Genomic DNA, 11,501 nt, shown 5'->3' with positions numbered 1-11,501 from the left:
TGTTCAGTTTTATAATAACCTCCCTGCTCTAAATCTATGCACTAGCTAATAAAGGAAAGCATTACAGCTTATTTACCAGTTCAGTTACCATGAAGATCCTTCTGCTCTTCCACATTTCTCCATATCATCCCATTTACTGTGTCTTCTACTACCTTGTTGCACACCTCCTCCCCCCACCACACACAAATATTTGCCACTCATCTGGCAAGGTTTCCTGGATTTGAAGGTTCTTGCTAATTGTGGACTACAGATCCTGAATTTTAGTTCCAAATGTAATAAGATGCAGAACAAAATAAAATTAAATCAGAAAGATTAAAATTGAAGATGAGTTTTATTTTATCAAGCACAAAGGAAGTACAATGTGACCTGGAAACAAAAACAGATCAGATCAGGCAACAGTTAACACAACAAACTGCAGCTGAATGGTTGATGGGAATGTTACCAGTACAAGTGTTGGCCTTTAGAAGTTTTGTGAAGGAAAACAAAAAACATTTTTTAAGAGCAAGACACTTCACAATAATAAAAATATATTCACAGAACAAACACAGGCTCGTGCAGCAAGGCAATGAATCATAGAACACGTGTACTCTCTAACTTCAGTTAGGCAAAAACATTTTTAAAATTATTTACAACTGCATCTAATAAATGTTAAACAATAACCTACAACTCATCATATCAATTTCTGTACAAATGTTCAGTGTTATAGTTATACCCGGTCATTTGAACAGCACCTTTACCCAGCGCACTCATTAACCTAAAGTTAGTGAATTGCAGTGAAATTATTTAAAAGATTCCAAATGTAATTTTTTTTAAAAATACATAGTAGAATACTTTTATATATTAAATCTTCAGTTTTCTCATAGCATAGTGGCCGACTTATTCATGCTTTGGATTGATAATTTCATGCAGCTGGTGACTATCTCAATAATTGCATTAGTTAACCAATAAGCTGATGTTTTGTTGGAATGCTCAGTACCTGCAACTTGCTACAGAGTGTTATTTTCCTGGGCTGAAGTCTTTCCATAAAGAAGCTCAACTATCGAAGGAGCCAGACAATTTCATTTTGGGGAAAACTTGACAATTTGGTGCAATTATCCAAGTTAACCCCAAGTCAGGCTAGACTTCAGGGAATCCCTAGAAAAAATACACTCCACAGAAAATGTTCCTTGGCAACAATGAGGGGTTGCTATATTTAGGAATGATTGAAATTGGCAACTCATACATACTGAAGTTGGTAAATTATTGGTTTCATCCAGGCTTCAGTTGTTATTTTCACACCAAGACAGCAGCTTCTCATCTGCATGCAATAATAACTATGAAATTAAAGAAGCATTCCATTTCTTCCTGTTATCAGCTTGATTTCAAGGGCAAAGTTGGAATGCCATCCTTGCTAGAGTTTTGAACTGGTTAATCCAGTTTTTTTTTGGGAAAGTTAAAAATGTAATCCTGAAATCAAAAGCCTGTTTTTAAACTTTGAAAGATCTTATTTAGCTGATCAGATTCACCCTTTAGAAGATGAAGGCAATACCTTATTCTTGGTCAAAAAGGCAAATCCTGGAACTCAATGCCTCTGATGTTCCTGGCCTGCTTCCAGTTTGGTTTTGGACTTCAAATGATATCACAAAACAATCACCAAGACCCAATACTTACAGATTTAACTCTCCACACAGAAAATTATTCAGGTGTCTATTCAGTACAAAGTATCTCAGCAAGTCTTAAATGCATATTGCTGGAACAGCACAGGAAATTCTTAAAATATTCAGCTACATCCTGAAACCTTATCTTTACAAGGTGTAAGTAGTAAACAAGGCGTTTGATAAACTTCCTGTTAATATTAATCTAACCTCTGGTACGTGACCTGATTCCATGCACCATTCATTTTGTCCTATTTGGTCAGGGGGTGGAGACAAAAAGGAATATCTTAAAGATACTGGAGGTTATTTTTCCCTCAATACCCTTTAAATATTATCAAAAGTTCAAGAGCACCAAAGATTCAAGTTCAATATCTGCAATTCAATTGGTTATCAGCATTTAGAATAGATTAGATTTTATTCCAACTCAGCCACATGTATTTTACACCCTTCAGCTCAAAACAATTGTCTCAAAACTAAGTCATTTCTTAAATTTAGCACATAAATCACACTCTAAACAGATTGTAACATGTATCTATTGTGAGACTGTTTTGACCATCTAAGAATAACACCAGTTGGTTTACAGTTTGATACCAGTTAAATGACAGTTTACCCAAATGTGTCATTGAACAAAAGGTTAATGAGGTTGAAATGTGTTCATGAATACCACTAAATTTTGTTTAAAAGACTGAATTTGAGGATACAATCTGTGGTAGTAAATAAGGACAGGAGCCAGTACCATGATATTTTTAACTAATAGCAATTGTTAAATTATATCTTTGAACGTAATGGATGAGAGGCAACAGTAGATATATACATCACAATTGTCAAGTGAATCAGGAAATATTTGCATTATTTACATTAGTTCAGGCCCTTTCAAATTCAAGATTATGCAATGAGCTTCTTCAGACTTTAGTACCTTCAACTGACTCGATCAACTAGTTTCTTTCATTCATAATCCTGAAATAATAATAACCATTTTTCATCGTTTACCACATGTTGAATTTAAATGAAAGTAGGAATTTAGAAAAAGAGATCAGAACCCAGATAAATTAAATCGTTAATCAGATCACGTAGGTCCCCATTTCAGACTGCTCACTCTCACATCAAGATCCACTTCTCTGATATTGGGTTAGAACTTGCTCCAATAAAAGCAACAGTTTATTTTTGTCTCCTGCTCACCTCACCTTGGCCATGCTTTTGCTCAGAGCACTTGCAAAAATTAGGAATGTAGCCCCGTGGGAAGTTTCGTCAACTTAATGACAGCCTTCCCTACTATAACTTTCAAATCCATCCCATGACCTCCGAAAACCATGTTTAACTGTATGGCATACTCTTCTTTAAATGGTATGGCATACTCAATTGACAATAATAGGAGTAAGATCTGCCCAATTCTCAAGATGATGGAAGGTTTTTTTTATAGACAAAGCTTCAAATGAGCCCTCACCAAACAAATCAGCTTTACTGAAGAAAGGGAACATTTGAAGAAAGAGTCACATTGTTGCAGGCATATTGTATTATGGATGGGTAAATCAGTTATAACATATACATGACTTGTAAGTATTTGAAGTGGGATGTAAAAACGGATCATTCCCAGTGCAAATATTGCTCCCAGATAACGCACTTTTCATTTTGATGTGCTGCCAATTTCATCAAGGAGTAAAGCATTCATACAAAATGATGTTCTTTTCAAAACTGTATGACAACTTTATACTTAAAGACAGCACCAATGGTCTACAGGAAAAAAAATGCCCAATTAAACCTCATTGGTCAAGTTCTGCAAATGACAGCGGATCATATCAAAGAACAATTAAATATTTAGCATGTCAGCTACCTATTCAAATGACAGGGTAGAGTTTTGCCTGGGTTAATTACATTTTGAGGCTTGCAGACATAATTGGATGGTTCCCTAAATAAATCTAATAGCCAAACCCCAAGATGCATGCTATCCAGTTATATTGAAATTCAACATGGCACTCTGAAAACAGCACCTTGATGCCTTATTATACTAAAACATTGCATCAAAAAAATGGACTTATTGTTCACACATATAAAATCCAGGTATGATTTTCATGCATTATGAAATAATTAAGATTAGTTCACTATTTCTTTGCTCACAATGTTTTACAGGATTTGTCTACTATTTACTTAATTGTAAGCTACCAGTTAGCATACAAATTACTTTGAGGATTGTATTACTGCCTCACAATAAAATTCAGGCCACTGCCTAATCAGACGACATTGCCTAGCAAGATGATAGCCAGCAGGTTTAATTTTAGACCCAAAGTAGAAACTTCCCACAAAATGTTACTTGGAGTATAAATTTTACTAAAATATTGTTTTTAAATACGAGTGAACCTCCTGTGGTGATGTACATGGAGCAGAGTTGGTGGAGAGCAAGGAATACTTGGACCAGAATGTGTAGATGCAAACTATTCCTCAGTTTAAAGTCACGCACTACCCTTTTGTTTTAAACAGTTTTTTAAAAAATGAATGTAGGCATAGATATTTATAATGACAATGGTATAAAGGCATTTTGGCCTTCATTAGTCAGGGTATTGAGTTCAAGAGCCACGAGGTAATATTGCAACTCTATAAAATCAATTTTGCCACGGGAGTCAGTCTGGTGGACTGTATCACAAGTGATCTTGTCAGACGGTTCATGAAAAAGAGTAAAGGAAAACATCGTAAAATGGCTAACCAGAAGATTGATGAGAAATCATCAAACTCTGGGAATAAAAGACGAACAGAGGAAGGCCAAATACACCAGCACAGAGTGAATGCCCCCCGAAAATTGTGCATGCCCAACCTTGAAATTCAGATACCACTGGCAATAATAAGGAAGTGGCAGTCCTTAGAAAGATCAGAAGACAACGCGATCAAACATTCGTTTGAGATGGCCGGTGAGGATAACTAGGCAACGACTGATAGACTCGAGTTTGTCAGCGATACAAGATATTGACCTTGCACATCATTATGTCTTGTCAAACTAGAGCAATTGAAAGACCATCTGATAGTTTCTATCAACAACTGGAAGCTGAATACGAGCAAGAAACTGGAAATGGAGCTCGACCGCAAAAATTTAATATCGATTGGCGGTCAGTTGAATTTGATAGATGGGCAGCCCAGAGTTATCAAGGAGCTGGAGTTAAAGAATTCAAGAATGATAAGATCTTAAATTTATGGTTAAAAAGACATCAGACCTGGAAGGGATACCAGGTCGTTAACGCAATATTATTAAGGTGTGGACAGTACCCCACGAAGTGTACATGCGGTTGTGGTAATGCTAATGCAGTAAACATCTGCCAAAGATGAGGATTTGCAAACAAAACTCTAGCACACATTTCAGGAAGATGCTTGGCAGTAAAGCAAATGCAAATCAAATGACATAATAAGATATTAGACAAATTGAGTCTAAGGCAGTCCAACATGGAACCTTTTATGGAACCACACTTGAGAGACGTTGATGGCACTCTATGGAAGCCAGATATTACACTTGTTAAAGGGAACAAGGCCACCGTAGTAGGTGTCACAATAAGATTCGAGGCTATCTCGAAAGGAGTATCGTGTTCAGTTCTGGTCACCTCATTATAGGAAGAGGGTGCAGAGGAGATTTACCAGGATGCTGCCTGGATTGCAGACCGTGGCCTTATGAGGATAGGTTGACTGAGTTAGGGCTTTTCTCTTTGTAGAGGAGGAGGATGAAAGGTGACTTGTTAGAAGTGTACAAGATAAGAGGCATAGATCGATTGGACAGTTACAAACTTTTTTCCAGGGCTAAAATGGCTAACATGAGGAGGCAAAATTTTAAGGTGATTGGAGGAAGGTATAGGGAGGATGTCAGAGGCAAGTTTTTTTTTGACACAGCGAGCGGTGGGTGCATGGAACGCACTGCCGGCAGAGGTGGTGGAGGCAGATATATTAAGGACATTTAAGAGACTCTTAGATGGGCACATGAATGATAGAAAAATGGAAGGCTATGTGGGAGGGAAGGGTTAGATAGATCTTAGAGCAGTATTAAAATGTCGGCACAACATCATGGGCCAAAGTGCCTGTACTTTGTTGTAATGTTCTATGAACCAATGGTAGGAAATGAAATTATAGCATGACAAGTTCAGAATAGCATTTTCCATGAAATTAATACAGTGAGAGAAAGATGTATATGCAGGTGCAAGGGAGGGGCACATGCAGACACAAGAGAGATGTTATGCAATTCCCAAAGATATCATATTTAAATGGGGAAAATAAAGTAATAAACCAGTCTTCAAAGAAACATTTGCTTTGCTATTGAAATTAAGCTAATTGAGAGAGAAAGAAAATTTTAAAATAGAAAAATGAAGGAATTGGTGCAGTGTGGAATTCACTTTTGTTTTTGATACTTTATATGGTAGATCTGAAACTTCAATTTCCTCTGTTTGTGTGGTATTTTGTCACGTTTCCCAAATTATAGTGATTATAATATTTTAAAAACTTTTCTCCCCACCAATTTCTATGAAAACATGAAATTTTAAAATGATGCAGATAACTAAGGAATAGCTTAATGATTTGAACAGTGTCATTAACTGCAGGATGGACCAAAGAATTCCAAAGAGAAGGATAGCTGATTCAGGTGCTTGAAGAGACATTTAACTTGAAAGAAACAAATCACAGGGAAATAAGATAACTTAAATTCCTATTGATTCAATTTTTTAAAATTTGTTGTGCCAAGAAGGAGATAATGTACTTAGATAAAATAAAAAGGGAAATTAATCAATTGTACTTTATGAGTAATGACCAGCTGCCTTAATGATGCTGCATATATAGTCATTCCAATCGAACTTCAGGAAGACCAAAGCTATTGACTGCAGCCACCATCGTTTCCTTAACCACTATTTCCAACCTTGCCTCCAGTGTTTCAGGCTAGACTAGAGAAGCTCAGAACCGAGCCTCCAAGGCCAAATCCTTTCCATTGCAAAACCCACCCAATTCCATCTCAGAAACTGACCTTATCTGCTCTGCCTCAGCCTACCTGCTGCTGAAGCTTTCATTGCTGATATTATTAGTTACCAATGCCAATACTCTGCTGGCTGTGTTTCCATTTTTCAGTCTTCATAAACATTGTGTGCCTTTGCTGCCTTTCTTTTAAGTTGGAACAAATGCCAGTAGGTGGAAGGCAGCATTGGTGGAGGGAGATGGAAGTAGAAAGAAAAGATCGATGGATAATCAACGATGGTTTCACCAAAGATATTATAGGTTACCACTCTCATTTACATACATTGGTTTGCATACCATTAACTCCTCAGTTTTAAAGTTTTATCCTTCAATTCCCCTCTGTAACCAACTGCTTCTGCCTACTTCTGTTACTTCCTACAGCACAGCACTTCTCCAAGAACTCTGTGCTTTTCTCTTTCTGGCTTGTTGCTCATCCTCACTGATTGTGCCCCCACCATTGGAAACTGTGCCTACTTGTGTCTATGCCCCAACATTCTGCCTGAAACCTTCTCTTTGACCAAGTGTTTGGTCATTAGCTTCAGTGCATCCTCCTTTGGTTAGATTTGCTTTCTTGTCTGATCGTATTGCTATGAAATACTGTGATCTTTACTTTGTTAAAATGTAATTAATTGTAATTGCCAAGTGGGGTTGCTGGAAAGCTCATTCTATACTACATGTTCTCTCTAGGGACTAGTACAGATTGTACAAAGTCATGAAGGAGTTGACTCGACTGCAGTGGTCTTTCTTCCACATGGGCCTCACATTTATCATCAGGCACACAGATGTGACAGATTTTAGGATACATTACATGCACAAAGCAATGGCATCGCCCACTGGAAACTGCCTTAGAGGTTGAATTTTTACAGTAACTGCACATATTTCACAGCCACAACTAAATTAGTTGGATTTTAAATTGTACCAAGCAACCATTCTAATGAATACACTGTGCATTGCATCACATCTGTTCATTAAAAACAGGTGAGGAAAGAGCCACAGTGCTATCAGGCTAAGGATCCATATGTGATTTAATCTCTACCACATCATGCTTTCAATGTGCCAAGGCACATTTTGCTAGCTCTATGCTATCAATCATGGAGAGGAAAAAACTGCACTTTAAGGAGGAAATGTTTGTAGCTGGCTTGCTAGCAGGCAGACTGCCATAAACTGGAATGCACTTGAAATGAGTTTTAGAAGCAAATTCAATAGTGGCTTTCAACAAGGGAATTAAATGTATGTCTTGGGAAGAAAATTGCACGATTATGTGTGAAAAAGAGTGAAACAGGCAGTGGATCAAATGACTTCCTTCTATGTTGCAAGACACTTCAAAATCTGTATAATTTTAGATCTGGTTACACACAATATTCAATTTTATTTTCAACAGAGGGGTTCACTGCATACTCCTGAATACATTATAAAATCTCCTAGTTTGGATTTTCATGCTTTGTGCATTAATTGGCTTTTAATTTCTGGTAACTTCCCTATTTCAAATGGGGGAAATACTTTCCACATGTTTAAATATTAGAAAAGGTGAGTAGAAAAAAAAGGTTTTCAACTTACGTGTTTAAAATCTCAAGCAAATTGAATCCCAACGAGCTAGAGGAACAATGACCGCAAGAACTGTTGGGACATCAATGGTACAATTTTCTGTCACTCTGAAGCTAATGCTAACACCAAACTAAAATAAGAAGCCCTGAAAAAAAACTAAAACAAGCCTCATGCTTAGCTTGCGCAGCAATATGCATCCTAAAAATTGCTTCTCTGGTCTGAATTTAAAATGTAGCCATTTAAAACAAAAATTGCAACAAGCTGTTCTGGCCAAGAACTAAATGCTAATGATGGAATGCAGAAAAAAAGTGAACATGAATTATTGAAATTTATATCACTATTAGTAGTCCAGACATCAAAATTCATAATGTAATATAAATTCAGATTATGCCAGGATGACCCAGAATTAGAGTTGGTTTAAAAAGAAATGTAAAAAAAAGTGACTGCAAGGCAGATTGTTCTAAAAACCTAAATGTGCTTTGTAGAATGAAACCTGCCATTCTTAGCTGATCTGGCCAATGTCAATCAATGTGGTTGATTCTTAACTGCTTTCTGAAGTGGTGAAACAATTGTAGCAGGATAACTAGGAAAGGGCAACAAATGCTGGCCATGGTGTAAGTGCTGCTGAAAAAAAATGAATTAAAATTAAAAATTCAATCATCCTAAATAATTAAGGTAACATCCTTTGCAAGTATGGACCACAATGTTTTGCATTAGATGTTGCCTCTATTGGTCCAGGCCTCAACTCCCTGCCTGCTTATATTTTTAATTATTGTATTATTATTAATTTTCATCCACATGCTTTTCTGTACATCAAGACCAAATTTTGGAGCCTTCCAACAGTTGGTCCAAATCCTATTAACTTTTAATTGGGTTCCCTCTATCAGTGGAGTTCAAAGAGGCTACAGTTTAGAGAACTGCAGAGGACAGAAGGAACTCTGTGAAAGTAAGGGTTGTGATATACATATCTACAGGTAAGAGTTTGTGGCCAGTTTTTCAACTGGTGGTCTCTTTTTCTGAGATTAAAACAGCAGCATTCTCTATCCAAGTGAGAGGTGAAGACTAGATGAACAATTGGCACATAATCATTGTACGAGTGATGGACTGCTAGTAGCAGCCAATTAGCAGAATACACACAGTCAGAGTACATTTAATACTGCTCACATCCTTTCTTAGTTGTCAAATGATTACCAACATCTCCAGCAATTATTGCATATCATAGTCACTCAGTCAGAAATCACCATACATCAACGTGGAAGGCACTAGTCTAGGACTATTGCACCCTTCAGCAAAAAAAAAGATTAAATTATCATCTACAAAATTCACAAATATAATAAAGATAACATCAAGGAAATTCAAGAGTGATCTGATAAACTAGTTTAGACGATGAGCATAAAACTTGCTCAGACTCTGAAGGTTTATGGAACCACACGGTCGGATATACCACAACCAGCAATGAAATATGCTCAACAGCTTCAACAAAAAGTACAATTTTAACTGTGGTAAAAAGTTGTATACAAGATTAGGTTTCCTCATTTTCTATAAGGATGTTACATTGTGCAGCTTTAGCTGATACAGGCTTAAGGCGTTTTAGAGATTGAAATATTTCTAGTACTTTCACATAAAGGTAGATTTCCATCCCTCCCTTATAAAATACATATTTCCCAAATAAAATTAACAACTACTTTATAAAATAAATAAAAGCCACTTTAGGTGATTACATACAGAGACATCAGGTGGGCCTCCCTGGGAAGATGGGGTCACATTTTAGTTGCCAACATTGAATATGGCAACACCGAAAAATTTTGTAATCTTTTCACTTGAGTTATTACTAAAAGAAAGTCTGCTTGAATGCAATCTATATTACAAAGTAAATACTCTTACAACTTCCAAACATTCTCCATTGTGTAGACACCCAGTTTCAGATGTTGTTACATACAATTTCTTTATAATACCTCTGCAAATCAGTATTTGTCTTTTTATAATCAACAGCTAATACTGAGATATCAGAATTCTATAAAAGGCTTTGATTTGCAGAGACTTAAGGGTACTTTGGAGATTATTTGAATAGTTTAGAGAGTAATCTAAGATTAGATTAAGAAACCCAAATAATTTCTGCTGATGTGGCAATAATAAGTATTTAGCAATGTTTTTATAAGAAACTAAGTTAAATGCCCATTACACTGGACCCAATTAAAACACAATTCAAGTAGAAAGAATACTTCAGTAATACAAACCAGCCTGTAGTGTGGCTCAATTTTGTCACATATTTTCACCAGGTGTTCATGCCTGGAAGAATGTATTTATTTCCCATTTCTAAATCACTATGCAGTTGTGCACATTTCTTCTGTTACCACTGGGATGTAGAATACTTCAAGTTCTAAGTGGAATTGAGAAGTCCAAGAAGGGCACCTACTGCTCCAAAGTAACCCTGCAGTTTAAAAACAAATCAATTATAGAACCTCAGTGCAATATCTTTTCATTGAAAACTTAGTTCTGGATTTTTTCAAAACAGTAGCCTTCCAAAGAAAAATGTGGTGGTGCCCAGCTAGTTTCTTCCCCAATCACTAGATGTTAAGGAGAAGAAAGTTTGGTTCCTCTTTGACTTCACATTAATGTGAGGACCTTGGGTGCTCCTCACTTTCTTTCTTTTACTGAACTGTCCTCTGCTATTGGTTGACACAGTGGTGTAGCTAATAGAGCCACTGCTCCACAGTTCCAGCAACATGGGTTCAACACAGACCTCGGGTACTGTCTGTCCGGAGCATGCACGTTGTGTGTGGGTAAGTAGAGGAACCTTGAGGGGTGGGGGGGAGAATGTGGGAAGAGGAAAATTGGATTACTGTAAATAGGTGCTTGAAGGTCAGAGTAGACTCAGTGGGCTGAAGAACCTGTTTCCATCCTGTGCAACTAGTGAACTTCCACTCTATTTCTCATGTCACACACTTTTTGCACTCGCAAACTTCTTATATTTGCATGCTAATGGCTCAACCACAATATCTAGCTTTCCCTCACAAACTCTGGAGGTAGCAACATTAATCTGTTCACTTCAGTGACACCATTCCACTGTGATTCATGGGGTATACTCTGGCCAACAACTACCAACTTTTTGATGGCTTAATGCTCAATCCTTCATCCATTAAAAATCTTTGGCTTCTTTGCCTCGAAGCATTTATTTTTCTTTCAGCATTTTCTAAAGCTCAACTTTGCCCCAGAATTACTATTCCCAATGCTCTGGGTTTTGTGCATTCTGGGACAAAGTCCAAAAAAGATGATTTTTCTCCAAATAGTATATTTACTTACTGGCTTCCAACCTTGTTTTCCAACAGAATATATGACAACACATCTGTGTTC

At 36.9% G+C, this 11,501-nt stretch overlaps 1 protein-coding gene across 1 annotated transcript in view; it reads right to left on the bottom strand.

Annotated features, from left to right (window-relative positions):
- Positions 1-312: 312 nt before the first annotated feature.
- Positions 313-11,501, bottom strand: part of LOC127569186 (pantothenate kinase 3) — a 29,843-nt gene continuing 18,654 nt past the window's right edge. The window contains exon 7 of the mRNA XM_052013580.1: positions 313-10,578. Within this exon, the coding sequence (XP_051869540.1) occupies positions 10,528-10,578 (51 nt within the window). The 3' untranslated portion in view covers positions 313-10,527. The remainder of the gene's footprint in view (positions 10,579-11,501) is intronic.

Source organism: Pristis pectinata, chromosome 4, assembly GCF_009764475.1.
Source record: "Pristis pectinata isolate sPriPec2 chromosome 4, sPriPec2.1.pri, whole genome shotgun sequence".
Lineage (NCBI taxonomy): Eukaryota > Metazoa > Chordata > Chondrichthyes > Rhinopristiformes > Pristidae > Pristis > Pristis pectinata.
Note: the sequence above shows the minus strand (reverse complement) of the source record. Positions and strands in the feature narration are given on the sequence as shown.